The sequence below is a fragment of the Fukomys damarensis genome, unplaced genomic scaffold, assembly GCF_012274545.1.
Source record: "Fukomys damarensis isolate Sample0158 unplaced genomic scaffold, DMR_v1.0_HiC HiC_scaffold_16, whole genome shotgun sequence".
NCBI lineage: Eukaryota > Metazoa > Chordata > Mammalia > Rodentia > Bathyergidae > Fukomys > Fukomys damarensis.
The window spans coordinates 23573395-23591979 of NW_022900928.1; the positions used below are offsets into that span (position 1 = coordinate 23573395).

At 42.7% G+C, this 18585-nt stretch overlaps 1 protein-coding gene across 1 annotated transcript in view; it reads right to left on the reverse strand.

Moving 5' to 3' along the window:
* Positions 1 to 494: 494 nt before the first annotated feature.
* Positions 495 to 18585, reverse strand: part of LOC104870026 — a 45129-nt gene continuing 27038 nt past the window's right edge. Inside the window, exons 9-17 of the mRNA XM_033763923.1 lie at positions 12787 to 12891; positions 11183 to 11246; positions 8130 to 8596; positions 7480 to 7575; positions 6665 to 6895; positions 3911 to 3933; positions 2557 to 2657; positions 1952 to 1978; positions 495 to 1706 (exon numbers count right to left, since the gene is read on the reverse strand). Coding sequence (XP_033619814.1) covers positions 1162 to 1706; positions 1952 to 1978; positions 2557 to 2657; positions 3911 to 3933; positions 6665 to 6895; positions 7480 to 7575; positions 8130 to 8596; positions 11183 to 11246; positions 12787 to 12891 — 1659 coding nt within the window. The 3' untranslated portion in view covers positions 495 to 1161. The remainder of the gene's footprint in view (positions 1707 to 1951; positions 1979 to 2556; positions 2658 to 3910; positions 3934 to 6664; positions 6896 to 7479; positions 7576 to 8129; positions 8597 to 11182; positions 11247 to 12786; positions 12892 to 18585) is intronic.

Genomic DNA, 18585 nt, shown 5'->3' on the forward strand with positions numbered 1-18585 from the left:
AATTCCAGAATTACACACACACAACTCCTCCAAACTGTGAGGAAAAATGTATACAGCAAAACGAGTGGTTCTGAGAATGGCACACTGGTATCTGGGGCCTAGAAATGAGTCTTCTCTAAGATCAACTGCAGTTCCCCTCTGCACGACCTGCTTCGTGGGACACTGATACTTCCTACATTTTTCAACTATTACGATAGTTATGAGACACTCGGTGGATGCTTAAAACTCACTTTGTTCTCTCAGAGTGATCGAAGTTATCAGCTCAAACCAAAACTGTTGTAAGAAAATACAAACAAATATTTAAGAATATTTTAAAAACTTATACGGCTGGTATACAGACAGAAGGGATGTGAACTTAGATCTCTATTCTTAGTATATACCACTGAAGATATCTTTCATTTTCTTAATTTAAATGTTTGCTTTTATTTGCACGTTTGCAGTATGTAACGTTACATTCATCATGGGGAGTTGCTACATATACATAACACATTTTAATTTCCTCTCTTCTCTCGTCCCCCTGCCTCCACCTCTTAGTCCCATCCCATTTGCAAAAGATCTAATCTCCCTGCATTCCATGATGATACTATCTTCCTCATCCTTGGATGAGTAAGAAGCATCCTGGTCAGAGTGACATACTGCACTGCTAAGGGCTCATTCTTTCCTGAGAAACTCCTACGCACAATACATAGAAATCTCCATAATATATATAGTCTCCAATACACAGAAAATTGGTTGAAGACTTCCCTTATTATTTTGGGGGAGGTACCAGGGATCCAACTCGGGTCCTTGTGCTTGTGAGGCAGGAGGCAGAACCTGAGCTAAATGCCCCTCCCTCCCTTGATCGTTTATCAGTGCCACACAAAGGGGCTATAAAGATCTGGCACCGTGGTTAACCTCAACAGTGGTTTTTCTTAATGAGGAATCAGTCAATCCCTTCAGAGTATCAGAAAGGCTGCATGAAGATTCTCTCCTGAGCAAATGAGCTATCGGGAAGAACATGGCACCAGAGCATTTGTACACCCTACTGTGAGTGAAGGCCCCAAAAGGAAGAGCAGGAGACAGCAGGCAAAGCGGTGAAAACGGAGCAGGCCTCCTTGGGGGCAGGACATGCACACCTCAGCTAGAGGCGGGGCACAGAAGAGAGAGAGGGTAGAAGAAAGTTCAAACGCTTGGCTCACAGTATGGCACAGGTACTACAGACATCCTAGGACTGAAAAATGGAAAAACATTACCAGAAAAGGAACAGTTGGAGAATTTATAGATGAGAAAGCCATGGTTTGTCACATTGTAGAATGAGACGGTACGAGCCCCATAGTCTAGAAAAACTCCAACACGTTTTGGAGGCACAGTCAGGGAAAGGGCCAAGGTCAAGGGATCAGAGGTGTAACTCTCATCAAAAGCTTTATAGTTATCGTTATTCTGCTGCCCTATGACCCAGTAGCCCGAATTAGGTTGATAACATGAAACACTGTCCTTGAATGTGGTGTTGAGGTACCTTCCCTCACTTACTCCCAGGAACCAGTCACAAGACTTAGTCACATCCACCTCCCAGTAATGCTTCCCTGATGTGATAGCTGGGGTGCCCAGGAAGCCACTGTGAGAATTCCATGTCTGGAAAAGATCATTTGCTTGTATAAGTCTACCATTTCTCCACAATGCACAATTGCCAATGAATCGATTGTTGCTTGGAGCCAATGTCACGGAAACTGTTGAAAAATTACAAGGATGCGTGAGGGACATAAGATGTGTGATGTCAGGAGAGGATTCCAGGGAAGATCCTGAGAAAGGAGTGGAGAAGCTTCACTCAGAAGCCAGAAGCAGGGGTAGTACATGTGCAGACATGCTGTACGTGTGTGTGTTGGGAGGTGACACATGGGTCTCCAAACACGACAAATAACTTCTGAAATATGTGGAGGAGAGGGTGGCTTAGGATTTTATGATTTCCCCTTACCCCAGTGGCGTCGGACCTCCATCAGCTCTGAAATGACAAAAATGTATCGCGTTAAATTCAAGCAAACGAGACACCCATTTCCTGTCCAGTCTGGGGGAAGGCAGGGGACAATGACCAGCCAGTGAACTGGGGACCAAAGACGAATGCTCGTTCCCCATGTGATCCCATCGCCTGAAGATGACAATGACCAGCCGGTGAACTGGGGACCAAGGACGAATGCTCATTCCCCATGTGATCGCATCGCCCGAAGAGACATTTGCCCTTCTCTCCTCCATCCAGCCCTAGGCACTGCTGTCTCTTCCTCATCAGTCCTGCCCTCTCTAGGATCCCCCAGCCACACACCCAGCCAAGCTTTCCTCACTCACCACTCTCCTCCCATTTGGGGGGTATTAGTGATTACACCCCGGACCCACTGTGTCTGCCAGCTAGGTGCTCTAACACTGAGTAGGTTTCCACACTTTTTAAGTTTGCTTTTGAGACAGAATGTCATCAACTTGCACAATTGTTCAGGCGAGACTTGAACTTGCAATCTCCCTGCCTCAGCCTCCCGAAGAGCGAGGATGACAGGCAGGCGTGTAGGACAGTGCCCACTCGGCGCTGCTCACCTTCATGCATCTGTAGCATCCCTTTCAGATCGGGAGCTTGGAGCACCATCCTTTTTGTCCTGGGAAAAGTTTTTGGTTTCTTCGGAGTCAACGACTTACTCCTAGAGAGGAAATAAAGTGAAGTCCACCTCTCACCCCTGTGTCCTTCCAACACCACTGACACCTATCAGCGCATCTCACTTCTGCACTTGAACTCTCTTCCCTGGGGATCCTGAGAAGGGACGAGGTAAACTCTTCAAGTCCTAAAGAATACATCTGGCTTCTCAATCACTCTGTGTGAAGCAGGGAAGGTCTTGAACATAACAATCAGAAGCACAGCTTCTCTATTCTTAAGGACTTTAAAAGCAAACCCCGTGACGAGGTAAACTCTTCAAGTCCTAAAGAATATATCTGGCTTCTCAATCACTCTGTGTGAAGCACGGAAGGCCTTGAACATAACAATCAGAAGCACAGTTTCTCTATTCTTAAGGACTTTAAAACCAAACCCCTGCCCAAAATTGAGGAAACAAAAAACGTATACAAGAATTACACTGCCATGAGTGTGGGTCCTGAGAAAGTGATCAGTAAGAAAATTTGCAGAATCTGGCTCTTGGGTGTCTGCAACGTATCAAGGGTAGAAATCCTACCGGAGAACCCAAAACTCCAAAGCCTGTACAAGTCACAAGGTGCTCTAACATCTAAGGTTTCACGTTTCCGTTTTTCTCTGGGAATTTACAAACTTTTAGCAAAGGAACGCCAAACTCTTACTGGCTGGAATTTTAGAATTCCATGTGTTTGGAAAAGCTTGAGGCTGCCAGGCAGGTACCCAGGTGCGGAGAGGAGGAGGACGCCCTTCCCAATTCTCCAGGAGGATGCGATTAAGGTGGACCAACTGTGTGCCCTTCTGCCACAACTCTGTTTGACAGACTCAGGTGTTTTTGGACAGGATCTCTCCCGCTTCCAGGAGAAACATCGGTTATCCCAATGGACAATCCCTGATGGCTGGTAAAGAAGATATATTCCATCTATAAAAATATCAAGCAGCTATCAGTTCCAAAGCTTAGCGGTCATTGTGGACCCACAGTGAATAAATGGTGTGTGACGAGCATGATATTGTAACACCTAATTCTCAATACTGCAACTGCTCCAGACCTTGGCTCCACACCCAAATCGCTGCACACAGTCGGGTTCATTCTGGTCCCCTCTCCATAGTCATAAAACACTCAAGCTCTGCTTGGTGACAAGGAGTTCAGGTAGCACCACGTCTAAATTTTCCTGACCTGGGTAATGTTCTATTCCCACTGAACACTCCTTGATTTAATAACTACAAATCTCTCCTCACACAAAATGTCAGTCCTTGGCATCCCACACATACCTTTCCATGGGGTCCTTCACCTCCTAGTGAGAAACACAACAGCATGAGTTAAAATTAATGGACTTTCCTCACTTACAAAGCTTTATCACATTTCCAGAAGCCCCTAACGTGCTGAGGATGGGGATTTGCCCAGTCGGAAAGACAGAAAGTAAACATAACACTCAAGCCAACCATCCACGGCTACCTGTAAGATGATTTAAATAATACATGGTTCGCCCACTTATTTTACAGATACCGGCAACGATACACTGCTATTTTCTAGGGATGAGCAGGATTTGCAGAATCGAGGATGACCTATAGTTCCAGAAAAGGTTTACTGTACACAGGTTTCACTGAGGGGATAAGTACAACAAGAATCTCGTCTCACATTCCATGCTAACTAAAATGCACCTATCCACTCATTAAATTAAATGTATGTGTATAAGAGCTTGTTTCTAAGTCTATGTTTACTCGGATCTCTCAGTTCAATGCAGTTTAATGTATACAAGAATGAGGAAGCCACAAGGACAGGAAAACAGGATGTCGACTATTTAATGCCAAGCATGAGGCTTTCTCTCTCACACTCCCAAATCATAATAGTCACCCAGAATTCCAGTATGTATCAGTCCACATCCTTCTTGGTTTTAATCATCTACTCATTTTATCATTGTCCACAGAGCTTGGTTTGCACCTGGTGTCCTTTCCCCCGAACTCATTTCCTCCTTATAAAACTTTTGGCAAAAGAAAGCCAAGAGATGGGTCCAGATACACACACGTAGTTTTGTTCTCCATAAAAGTAGACTCATATTAATATGACATAAACCAAACAAAATTATGTCTTGAGGTAAAAAGGGTCTGTCATAGTAAGTTTTAACTACAGCAATTGCTGACTTTTATAGCTCAAACTTATCTTCAGAATCTGGTCTACCTTGTTCACAAAATTCAAGTTTCAATCTATCTGGACCGCATTCCTATTGCATGAAGGTAATGTGATTCTCCTGATACAGACTTGGAAGAAATGAGAATATCTCTTGTAAGTAAACAAAAAGTTTGAGCCAGGATGGCACCTGGCCTGCATTACAACAGGTAACCACATTAAACACAAGTGTGTTGTTGCTAAAACAGAGAAACTGCATATAGTTGTTAGGCTAGGATTAAGTGACATATGATTCTGGACATGCTGAAGACATGCACATATGAAAAGAAGAGGTGCATACGGTCCATCATGTAAACTATTGGCAGCTTGAAGTTGGCTTCAACTTTGTATGTAATCCCCTATGCGAATGCGGATCCTGCTGGACAGAAGGCTTATGTACATATACCGTGTAATCCTCTTTAGTTCAAAAAAAGAGGACTGAAATTTTGTCATTTACAGCAACATAGATGAACCTGGACCGTTGTATGTCAATGAAATGAGCCAGGCCCCCAAAAATAGTAGAGCACGTGAACACTTCAATATGTGGAGTGAACAAAAGTTGATTTTATAGGGCTGGAGATTTAGCTCAGTGCTTCCTTCACCTGCCTCACAAGCACAAGGACCTGAGTTCAATAACCAGTAGAAAAAAAAAAAAAGGTGATCTTATAGAAACAGGAAGTACAGTGGGAGGAGTTAAGGCCCGTGGGTGAGAGATGGGCGGATATTTGTCAAAAGATTGAAAAGGTAAATCAGAAAGAAGGAAGAGCTTCAAGAAATTCATTTCCAACGTGGTGGCCATACTTAGTAGCAATGTATTATTTTCTACAAACTGCCAGAAAATAGACTTTGCTGTAACCACAAAAAAGATAACTGTGTAGTGAATAAGTTAACTGGCTCCATTTATACATTCCAAAATGCATGCATAATTTTAAAGAACTTGCTATCTGCCATAACAATAAGTGATTTTTTTATGCTGGGGATTTAGCTCAGTGATTCTGCCACCTGCCTTGCAAGCTTAAAGACCCATGTTAGATCCTGTGTAGCAAAAAAAAATAAATAAATAAAAATAAATAAATAAATAAATAAATAATTTTTATTTGACAGATCAACTTAACATAATATAGAAATAAAAAGAATTAAGCACAAGGACCCTAGTTCGGTCCCTGGTGCCAAAAAAAAAAAAAAAAAGAATTATACTTATACTATGCCTGAAAATTCACAATTTAGACAAAATGAACTAATTTCTACAAAGACATGTATTACCCAAATCTAACTTAAGAAGTATAGATTATCTAAATGAACTTGAGAGAAGTAATACAATTGAAAAATTTATAATTCTATAGAAAAGCAAAGAAAATGAAAAGAAAAATACGCATGACCTGATTTTACTGCTGAATTTTAATGAATAATTAAAGGAAAAGTATACTAGCCTGTGGTAAGTTTTTTTCTGGGACTAAATGAAAAATGTCTCAATTTATTGTAGAAAGGAAAGTAGAACATCTTTTGCAACCTGAAGTTCCTTTGTTTACCAGGGATTCCCAGGAATCATGAAAACATGCTTGGCAAATGCTTAGCACTAGATCACAGGAAACGGGCAATTTTAAAACCACACTGGATACAACGGATCTTCCCTCCAACATTTAATTGGTGCACGGCACTTCGTAATAACTGAAATGGGATTTGCCCTTTTCATACACATTCGATTATTTCCAGAACCCCTGAACTTGTTCCGAAGTGAGCTACTGACTAGCCCAAAGAACTTTACCTCCATCACTGGAAAGGAAAGGAACACAGGAGAGATGGAAATGCTTTCCAATGCTCCTGAAACTCAGATGCTGCAACGGCTTTTGAAGTCTTACCTGCAGCTTCTCCATCACTGCCCCCTCCAGCCGACGCTCCACGTCTGAGATGAGCTCTCTCACCAGCTGGGTCTGCTGGGTCAGCTCCTTGTCAGACTCTGCCAGGCTATTCAGAATCCGTTCCTCCTCTTTAGTCAGTTTCTCCAGGTGCCTGTTCTCCTCAGCGTCCAGGGTGACTCTCAGTTGTTTAAACACCGTCTGGACATTTTCTATCTCCCACTGTATTTGATTCTACAGGGGGCAGAAAGAGAGAGGCACTCAGTCACTTGAGTTTGAAAGCCTGAAAAAGAACTATTTTCACCAGGGAGTTCTCAGGGGAAGGCAAGTAGAAAGGAGAAGTTCTTAGGGAAGCATACTTCTCTTGTGATTTCCTCCCTGCCATTAAAATCAAGGACCTTAAGTCAACATCACCCAGGCTCACCCTGACCCAAATGGGATGCCTGGGTGTGGCTTAGTTTCCAGGACACCCACACCTCCCCGCTTTACTCCGCACTCCACTTGTGAACTCCCTGCCAAAGGTGACCACTGAAGTCAGAATCACGGCCTGTTGTCAATATCTTCTCCCCAGTCAGTCTGAAAAACCAGCAGTCACGTTGGACGGCATCCACTGGCCAGGGTCCCCAGCCTCACTCAGTGTGAACAGCTCCCCCCAACCAGCTGCACTCATTAGTGACAGCCACTCTCCTGCCTGCCCTCCCACAAGGGAAAGCAGGGATGAGACTCATCAGATGACTCCTGAGAACAAAGAAGAAGGGATCTCCTTCCCAAAATCCCGCCAGATTCTGGCTAACACCCTTAGAATTGTTTTCTCCTGCCTTCCAGGAAGTTCTTTCTTCTTCGATGTCAGCTTTCAACTTCTCCAACTCTTTCTCATCCTTCATCAGCTTCTTCAGCACTTTGTGGAGCTTCTCCTAGGAGAGAGAAATCAGGCCAGAATGAAACTACGAGTTTCTCAGCACCTGGATAGCGGATAACTGTGGATGAATCTGGTTGATGTCACCAGAAACCTGAGTTTACCAACACTGAGCAAGTGAATGTCTTCTTTGTCTCTAAGTAATTCTGTGAGTAATAAAATCACTGTCTCCTTCACCAAGTTTAGACTGATTCTTTCTGTCCTGGAAGACAAACTCGATTCTACATCCAGTAAAGAGCTTGGCTTTGAACCCACATCATTCATTCTGCTGAAATAGGGAATCAGGTCTGCTCTTGCGCATCAGCTCTCCATCCTTCTAGTAGAAGGTAGAGTGATTTTTACTTTGATCTAGGAACTCTTCCTCTAGGCTTATTCTTTGTTTCACTGGAGTGTACAAGTACCTACTTTAGGCTGCACAAGATAAGCAAAAATCGGCCAGAAATCACAGACCTCCATTTTATGGTAGCAAAGTAATTAAACTATATTGGGAAGTGGAAATTTCCTACCAGGTATTGTTTTCTACTCTCTCTTGCCACAACCTTGATCTCTTACCTCATACTCTTGTGCAGCCTCCTCCACGAGAGAAATGTCGTGACCACGGTGCTCCTGAGAACGTTCACAAAGCCAGCAAATGACCTTCCCATCGTCCTTACAGAACAGCAGGAGTTTCTCGCCATGGCGTTCACAGTGATCTGCCTCCGGGAACAGTGTCAACCCGCTGAGCATCTCCACTATGCTGGCCACCTGGCGATTGGGCCTCAGGCTTTCAAACTGGAAAGTGACTCGGCACACAGGGCAGGTGCTCACTCCTTGCTCTTGTACCGTGGACTCACAGTTTGCAGTGATGCACAGTTTGCAGAAACTGTGGCCACAGTCGGTGCTCACAGGTTCCACCATGAGCTCCAGGCAGATGGGGCAGGTCACCTCCTCCTTCACATTGACCAGGACTGAGGAAGCCATAGAAGCTGTTTCCCTGCTCCTGTCTGTCCTGACTCCTGAGCTTCCTCCTGTTCTGGACCCTGATGTTTGGGAAGATTAAAATGCGGCAGAGTCAGAGGGTAGGAAGGGACTGAATGAATACTGCTTAGGCCATAATCAAGTAGACATCAAGAACAAAATATCTAAAAGTCAACAATGAAAAAGGAATGAAAGAAAGAAGAAAAAATGCCTGCTGACACAATACTAATTATGCCATCATAATTTCCGAAACTTTATTCACAGCTCCTATCATGTGATAACAGATATTACACATAGAATGACTGTTATGTTCCCTTCTTTTACTGGCCAGAAGGATATATGGAGTCTTTTTATACTGAAATTCTTGTATAATCGGCATTTTTCTGTCTCCACCAAAATTGCATCCTTATTTTTAAAAGCACCAAAGTGTTAATTTCAGAGGACACTAACTTTGATATCGATTTGGTCTCAACCTTATACTTCCTGTACAAGGCATCTTCTCAGACAGAGCTGCTCTAACTACCTCATCCAAACAGTTCCGTGGCTTGCTATTCATGTGCAGTTATTTCTTTTTCATACCACTAAATAAAACTAATCTTTTCATTAGATGTAAGAAGATGAAATGACTGCCAAAGACAATACACTGAGCCAGGGGTGGTGGCGCACGCCTGTAATCCCAGTACTTGGGAGGTTGAGTCAGGAGGATGGCTGTGAGTTCGAGACCAGCCTGGGCTACATAGTGAGTTCCAGTTCAGTCTCAACTACATAGTGAGACCCTGTCTCAAAATACAAAACAAAACAAAAACAAAAACAAAAAAAACAAAGACAACACAGTCGCACCTAGGTTCATCAACTTGATTTTTCTCCACAATTGTGGTTGCAACCTGAGTCCGATGAGAACTAAATCCAATTCAGTGCTTAGGTTCCATGTTGAGCTTATGGGAAAATCAGATTTATTTCTCATCCAGTTTAGTTTTCAGCCAGAATTGTGAAAAGAGTTGAGCTTGTGAACCAGGATAACACTCTGTCTTTGTTACTTTCAGCTGGAATTAACTTAACCCACTCAGCCCTCCTCCACAAGTCTTTACTCCATCACACAGGGTTATTCACAACAGTAGAGGCAGCTAGCCAGGCATAACTAATACTCAGAACCACATGGGTGGAGAAGCACACTTCCGACTGCTAGTTGGTTCTGGAGAATCATGTTTATAAATGATAGGATTTTATGGTGGCCTTGAAATTTACCAGGGACATGGAAATGAGCCTCTGGTATATGTGCCTCTGTATACTAGGGAGGGAGATGACATAAGCATACTTTCAGATTCACACATGTCAGAGACCTGAAACACATAATCCCAGAGAAAATGGACGTCAGCTTTAAAAGAGGAGCCCCCGAAAGCTAGATGTGACCACCTGGCAAATGATCAATGGTGATGGATTATGTGCTAGCAGCTAGACTACAATCTAAAAACAAAGATGATGCCAAAGAGATATCAAACATGTTTCCAAAGATCACGATGGTCTTGACTTTCAACTTGAAAATCACAGGAATACAATTATCAGAAAGATAAGATGTGACAAACCCTACCAAAGAAATGTACTGTAGGGCTGGGGATTTAGTTCAGTGGTTCTGCCACCTGCCTTGCAAATGCAAGGACCTGAGTTCAATCCTCAGTACCAAAAAAAGAAACAAATGTACTGTAGTTGCAAAATTAATGTTGGGGAAAAAGTGTTATTCTGGATTTCCAACCTAAAAGATAAGGGTTTAAGTAAAGCCTAAAAATATGAAGGATATATGGGATGAAAAATAGAAATGTGTTAGGGAAAAGAAATGACATGTATAAGCAGGCTGTTCACAGAGACAAAGGATCCTCAGTGATTTTGTTTATTTGTTTGTTTTTTGTTTTGAGACAGGGTCTCACTATGAAGCTGAGATTGACCTAGAAGTCCCTATGTAGCCCAGGCTGGTCTGGAATTTACAGCGATCCACCTGCCTCAGCTGCTCAAGTGCTGGGATTACAGGTGTGCACCACCACTCCCAGCAATCGTCATTGATTTTGAAAATGTCAACATGGCTACCGTGTGAAGAGCTGCTAGGTTATGGTGCCACATAATCCTACAGGGAAGAGAAAACGTTACACCTCTCAAGCGATGCAACCCTTAAGGACTCTTCCTGAAGAATAAGGAGAAATTATCCGTGTCAGTAATCACAAAAAGTATCCTACCTACCTCGCAAACACAGCCACCTGTAGAGTGAAACACATTAGTACACTGCAAAGCCCACCACTGTTGGTTTACGAGGATCCCTCTTGCTCTGGCCCTGCTGTTTAGAGGACTCCTGCAGGACAGTATTCAGGGGCGGTCAGCCAAGGAAAACTTGGCCAGCATAGGCCAGGAAGGAGGAAGGGCTGGGGTGGGTGGCAGGCAGGCTGGACCAGGTGCTGTCCCTCTGGGAGAGAGGGAGCCTTCCCTTCTTTAAACCCCACTCTTTCCAGGGTTCAGGATCTATGGCAGCAGGAAGCCTGCAAGTCCGACCTTTCCCCACCCCCACAGAGGCTTCCAAACAAGGAAGTTAAGGCACCCAAACAAATGCAGCTTTTTCTTCTAAAGTCTTCCGAGCTCTACCCACCACAGATTGTTTAACACACCTTTGGACACCTCTGGATATCCTCTATCCTCTTTCAGTATTTTTGCTGTACTATTGTTTTTTTGCTACCCAGATAAGATTTTTAAATTGCAATTATTAACATCTTAAGTGTACAAATTCGTGATTTGAAAGTTCTATTAGTGCTTTTTTTTTTTGTTTTTGGTACTGAGGATCCAATTCGGGTCCTTGCGCTTGCGAGGCAGGCTCTGGAAACACTGAGCTAAATCCCTGGGCCCAGTGCATGTTTTTAGCACTTTATGATTACCCTCATTGTGCTGAGTTGGTACCTGAGCAAAACATCTGAATTGTTTCCTGGATCTCCTTTCCCAGAGCTCCCCTTCCCTCGCATCCTCCACAGATTAGTGCTGCACTGAGACACTGACAGAAACGCACTTATCATCTTTTTTTTATCAGCTTTAATTGATCTTATTGGTACATTTTAGGGATACAGTACAGCTACATTGATTGTTGGGATGTTGTACCTTTGCATGACAGGTCTTGGTTCTCATTTTTTCCCCTTGTCCCTGCCCTCCCTTCACCCCCTCCTCCCCTCCCCATCTACAAACACTTTATTTCCATCTTCTCATTATCTCACATTTTTTTCTTTTCCCGTATTACCCTTCCCCTACCTGTCCCACCTTCCCTACACCTTTAGCCCCTTTCTTCCCATTTCACGATGTCAGTTATCTCATTAGGATCTTCTGTATTATTGCAGTTTATTCACACCAGAGAGACTATTCGGTATTTACACATGTGTGACTTACTTATTTCACTTAGGAGTATATCTTCAATCTGTATCCATTTTCCTATGAACCATGTTTATAGCGGCACAGGTTGTAATAGCTAAAACTTGGAAACAGCCCCTTTGCCCATCAGTTGGAAACTGGATAAAGGAGATGTGGTTTTTTCTATAAAATGGAATATTACTCAGCCATAAAGAACCAGAAAACAGATTCATTCAACACACTTACCCTGCTGTGTATCCCAGCGCTCACCCTCTCTGCCCTCCTCTCTTCCGCCTCCCTGCCATCCCCTGCCCTCCAAGCCCTTTTTCTCACAGGTGTCAGAAATTGTTCTCATTTTACTTTTTCTGACCGATTTCATACTAACCCTCCACAGTGTTAAAAGTTCGAAGAGGTGGCCCTTCAGGGAAGTCTTTCCACGGGCTGCTCCCGCTTCTGGTCTCTCACCTGGGTTTTGCCTTTGGGCGGCTCCTAGGACTCAAGGAGAAGGGTGAGCACGGTGCATGCCGCGCTGCGTTTCCTGTGAGTGGGGTTTGTCCCTCAGAAGCAATCCTGTGTAATGTACCAGGATGTTCTAAGGCATTCTGGAGTCCAAGGGTGGCCGTTCTGGCAGGAGCATTGCGTGCAGGGAAGACAGATCTGTGTCCAGAGAGCCCATTCCGCCCCCTGGAACGTTTCTCTCCACCTGTGAGCATGTCGGCGGAGACCGCGCAGAGAACGGTGTTACAGTTCGCACGTGGGGAGAGTCTCAGCTGCTGGCGCAGTGGACACCTGAGAGCAGCTGTAGCCCTCTGGGCTGCAGTGACTGGAAGGCCAAGCTTCTGGGCTGATGCCTAACCTCCGTGGCTTACACCGCTCCCACTTTGTTCACGAGTCCTTTCAGCAACGACAGAGGTGGCTGGGCGAAGAGATTCCCATTGCTATCCGCAGCACTGGCTGTCCTTTCCCTTTTCTTACTGAAATCACCCTGTGCAAGATCACAAATATTTTCACACTTTCCGTGCCTTCAGAGAGGTCTGTGTACTCACTTCCTGCCTGACTCTCTGTCTCCCGCTTTCCAGTCATGCCCCTTGCCATTCCTCGACCAGATATCTACTCAAAATGTTGGTCACAGCGCCTGAGTTGGTCCACAGTCATGCATATGGACATTTCCTCTCTGTGTTGGTCCACAGTCATGCATATGGACATTTCCTTTTTAAAATCAATTTTATTGGTACATTTAAGGCATACAATATAATGACGGTCATCATTGAAAATGTGCACCTTTACATAACCCATTTAGTTCTTATTTATTCCCCATTCCCCTGCCCTCCCTTCAAGCCCTACACCCCTCCCAGTTTTTTCCAAACAATATTAACAAGATGATGCAGTGCCCACTGAGAGGGTCTGATCGTCATAGGAGTTCTATAGATGTCTACTTTCATGTGGTTCTATGCATGATACACAGAACCATCTGTAAGTATGGCCAATGTTTTCCTCTAGTTATTATAGAAAACTTCCCATGAAGCTATAGTCTTAGGCTGGGAAAGAGAAAATATGTATCAGAAAACCTGGTGGTGGGAAGTTGGGCCAATTTTTCATGGTACTTACAAGTGGCTTTAGTACCTGCTAAGGCTTGATAATATATATATATATATAACTTTCTGGTTTGAGGAGTCAGATAATGTCTAGTTTACTATGGACATCTAGTGGGACATCATAACTTGTGACTCACTGTTACGTGTTTAGTCTCTACTAAGTCCCAGTACAAAGCGAAAAGATGTTTCTTAAAAAGAGAGTTTATTAACCACAGAGGATGACCCCTTTCAGGTCTTGTCACAGACTGCAAACAACTCATGTGCCACTGACGTGAGAGGTACGTTTCTCCCCAGTGAATATCTTCCCTTTTATAGTACACATCCTGCAAGATCGAAAATTTAATTTGTTCTGTAATTCAGCCACTTACTGAATGAGATTCTGGGTTTTGCTTTCAGCCGTCACAGTTACAGTAAATAAAGATCTCTTTTAAGGCTGGCAAAAAACCTCTCTGGATGTTTGTGTAGGACTTGAGCTGACAAGCTCTACTCCCCATCACACACACTTTGACGCAAAGTTAGGAACAAGCATTCATATCACTATACTTTTGGTTTGACAAAAATTTTCAGAGTTACATATCTAGTCAATCAGAATCAGGTCCTTTGTGTTTAATTATAAGACTCTAGCGAATATATATATATGGATTAGTTCCATATATATATATTAGTTCCAGAACATGCCATGGAACATTAGTGCTCTCTTTAAAAAATTAATTATTGAGATAAAGTTGATGTATAAGAGCCAATATATACTTAATGTATGCCATTTAATAAATGTGGAGATCAGCAGTGCTGATCTCATGTGGCTCAGTGGGAGAAAACCTGAATACCATAAGCAAGGCCCTGGGTTCAATCCCCAGCCTGTCAAAAAAAAAAGGTGGCTCACACCTGTAATCCCAGCTCTCTGGAGGCTGAGGCAGGAGGATCACTGTGAGTTCGAGATCAGCCTGGGCTACATAGTGAGTTCCAGGTCAGTCTCAACTACATAGAGAGACCCTGTCTCAAAAAAAAAAAAAAAAAAAAAAGGTGGAGATAAATCTATACCCATAAGTCCATCATCAAAGTCAGTGATATAAATGTATCCATCACCTCCATAAGTTTCCTCCTGTGCATCTTCTATTTCTGTGCCTCTCTCTGCCATTTTCTGCTTATAAGAGCACTTAAGATCTAACCCCTTAAGAAATTTAAAGTATGCCGTACAGCCAGTGCTTTCTTTACTACCCCACATATAATTATCAGTGCCTTTGAATATAATAAGATTAGATAATTTCAGCAACCTTAGAATTAATATAGAAAATATTTAATGTTGAAATTCCGTTCCTCTAGAACTAATTTTGGTACTAAAATCTGAATTGCTCAGCACTCTTCCAAGAAACAGAAATAATAGGTGCTGTGTGTGTGTAAGAAATCAACAGAAAGACATGCATGTTTTGTGCACACACAAAAGATGATGGAGAATGAGATTTATTTTAAGATTTGGCTAATACAGCAGTAAAGGCTGACAAATCCAGGACCAGCAGGCTAAAGATCCAGGGAAGAGTTGATGTGGTAACTAAAGTTTGAAAACAAATTTGGTTAAATTCTCTACCTCTCTCTTTTGAAGAGCTGGTGTCTGGCTATTGTCCAGGCTGGTCTACAATCCTTAGCTCAAGCAATTTTCTTGCTTCAGCCTACTACAGGCACTTGATACCACACCCAGCTATTTCTACCCAGCAAAAAAAGGCCCAATAGGCGAGGCAGGGAGCCCTGAAAAGTCCAGGACTGAAACTATGGGAATGAAGTCAGCGGTTCAGTGGAGACTCCAGGGAGAGCCAGGGCAGGGACATGGATTTTCAGTGAAGGAAAGCTGAAAGTGTAGGTAGCCAGCCCTAGAGAGAAGCTGTGTGGGATGACCAAACCTTTGGAACTGTTTCTGGAACCACCAGTCCCATATGCCAGATAAGGCACACAGGACTGCATGTGTGCTCTGATGGATTTTGACCTTACTTTGCTCGGATTCTGCTCCTCCCTTTTGGAATGGAAATGTTTACTCTATTCTATTGTACCTGGAGTTATGTAATATTCATGATTTTCATAGAGGTTCACAGTTAAGTGTTGGCCTTATATCTCAGAAAATCTCTTGACTTGGAGTGTTAAAAATGCTGGGACTGCCAAGACTTTGAGGAAAGGGTTATTCTACTTTTGTTTATATACATGATGATTTGATTATGTTAGGAGTTCTTTTCCTTGTTTGTAGATTATAGCTTCAGGAGAAGTGTTTGAGTATGAATTGGATAAGGAACAGGATGTGGTGGTTTGGGTGAAGAGTCAACCTGACTGGCCTGAAGGGTTGGTGGTGCACACTTCTACGTGTGCCCTCGTGGGTCATGGCTGTGTGGCCTTGGAGTTCATGCCTGGTCCCTTTGCCTGTTCTTCTCTGATACCATTTCCCTCCTCTGATTCCTGGTTGCCATAAACAAAGCACGTTTGGACTGGTTTCCTTCCCACCATTATGTTAATGCCTTCAAGGGTTATACCATGGACTGAATTTGCTCAAACTGTAAGCAAAGACCACCTTCTCACTCCTTAGACTGTGGGTGTTGTGTATTGTGTCTTAGTGTCCTGGAATAACTAATGGCCAATTTGGAATGCCCAGCTGAACTGAGTCAACCTGGTTCTGGGTGTGAAAGACCCACTTGAGGGGGAAAGGGAGGAGACATTCAAGGGTGGGTGGGGTTGGAAGGGCTTGATTGGCTTTGGGAGAGGAAGGAAGAGGAGGCAGCTGTCCTAGGAAGGTATAGCTGCATCAGGTTTATGGAAACTGCTAGACAGGTTGCTCATGGTGCATAAAGAAGCAGTTGCCCAGAAGAGGTCGAACTGCATGGAGCTGGCCTGACGCCCCCACTGCTGTGCCCCGACTTGGGCAGCAGACCACGTTATCTGTTCCTTATCCTAGTTGTTGAAAACTTCAAAGTTTGAAATATTGTGCCAGGACTCTGATGACCTCACTAACACTCAGTTGTGACCAGCAGCTTCAGCAAGAACTCCCCGCTTTCTGCTCACCTTCCCAGCCTTGGCTAAGAGTCACCAACCAGTGTGGGGACTGCACGAAATGGACCTGTATGATATAGACTGTCATCAAGGGAAGTCCCTCCCCTGGGTCTCTTGGTTTCTGTACCCTCTGTGAGCTTCCTTTGGTCAACAAGTCATCAACCCCCCAAAAAAGAAAATATTGTGCTGATGTTATTTGAGTTCCTGTAAATACTACAAAATACTGAAATTAAATTTCTATATATTGCTCAATACTATGAACACATGTAGTGATAATCCTTCAATCAATATTTATTAATGAAAGTAATTATATTTAGAATTTTAAGCAATGCTTTCTTCTGGTCAGACAGAAAATATAGTAAATTCTGAAGCTATAGCTGTGAATTCAGTAAAATAGATAATAAGTCCATTTTTTAAAACATGATTTATTAGCATGTTTCCATGCTATATTTTATATTATCACCATGAAGAGGCTTATGGTAGTAATTTACTTATTTAGAAGACATTGATTATTATAGTTTAAGACAGCATTAAATTACACAATACCAACTTCGAATATATGGAGCTCATAGTAAACATTTCTTTCAGAAGAAGAGGCTGGATTTCAAAGCTCCAAAATTCTCTACCGTCTCAGACTATAGTAAAAGCCTTGGATGTATCTATCAAGAATGTTTTTTGTTCCCCAGTGGGGGGGTCTTGTAGATCACACTACTAAGAAAGCAGGATCCTACATGCAGTTTATCGAGCATGGTGATAGTTGTTCTAGTATGGGACAGTAGTCATTCAACAAGTTTAAGCACCCTAAAATAATCATTTCCTTTTTTAAATTTTATTGGTACATTTAAGGTGTACAATATGACATTCATCATTGGTCACTTGCACCTTTATATAATCCATCTTGGTTATTTTTTCTCCATTCCCCTGCCCTCCTTTTAACGCCTCCCTTCCTCCCTATCTACACTTTGTTCCTATTTTTTCATTTTCTCATATTAATTCCCTTCCCTTCTTTCTTTTCCCCTACCCCTCCCTCTTCTCCTTCTCCTTTGCACCTTTTATTCATATTTCACATTATATACCTTTTAGTCCTTAAAATACATAATTTCCTTAAGAGTCATATCACAGAGATATATGCACACCCATGTTTATAGCGGCACAGTTTATAATAGCTAAAACTTGGAAACAGCCCAATTGCCCATCAGTTGGAGACTGGATAAAGATGTGTTTTTTCTATAAAATGGAATATTACTCAGCTATAAAGAATGAGAAATGAGAGTCATTCATAGGAAAATGGATGCATATTGAGGCCATACATGTAAGTGAAATAAATAAGACACGTATGTAAATACCAAATAGTTTCTCTGGTGTGAAAAACTAAAAGTGTAAATAAGATCCAAATTGTATAACTGATAATGTGGAATAGGAAGAAAAGGGCTAAAGGTGAAGGGGAAATGGGAAGGGTTGGGGAAAGGAAATAAGGGACAAGAAAAAATATGAGAAAAGGAAAAAATGGAAACAAAGTCTTTGTAAATAGGAGAGGTTGGAAAGGATGGAGAGGTCGGGGCTATGGGGAAAAAATGAGAACCAAGACCTGTCATGTAAAGGTACAAGATCCCAATGATGAATGTAACTGTACTGTATCCCTAAAAAGGACCAATAAACTCAGTAAGATAAAAATGCATAATTTCTTAAGAACTAAGCAAGTCTTTTTTTTTAAGAATTGATAAAGATGGAAAAAATAAGTTTTCAGCTCCTTAAATCTTTTCTGTCTCAAGTGAAGATTGACCAGAGAAATTTATAGACCCTGAATCTACAGTTGACATCAAGTATATTTGGCTCTGTGGAGAGAATGATGCTGGGACTAGAAGGTCAGGAAAAGCCCTGTGAATTCATCCCGATTTGGCAGTGACTGAAAATAGAGGACTCTGACCTTATGCTTTCTATGGAAAAAGTTTCAGAAAGCCCTATAGCAGCCAGGGATTTAGGTCAGTGGTTTTGCCGCCCGCCTTGCAAGCACAAGGGCCCGAGTTCCATCCCCAGTACCAAAAAAAAAAAAAAAA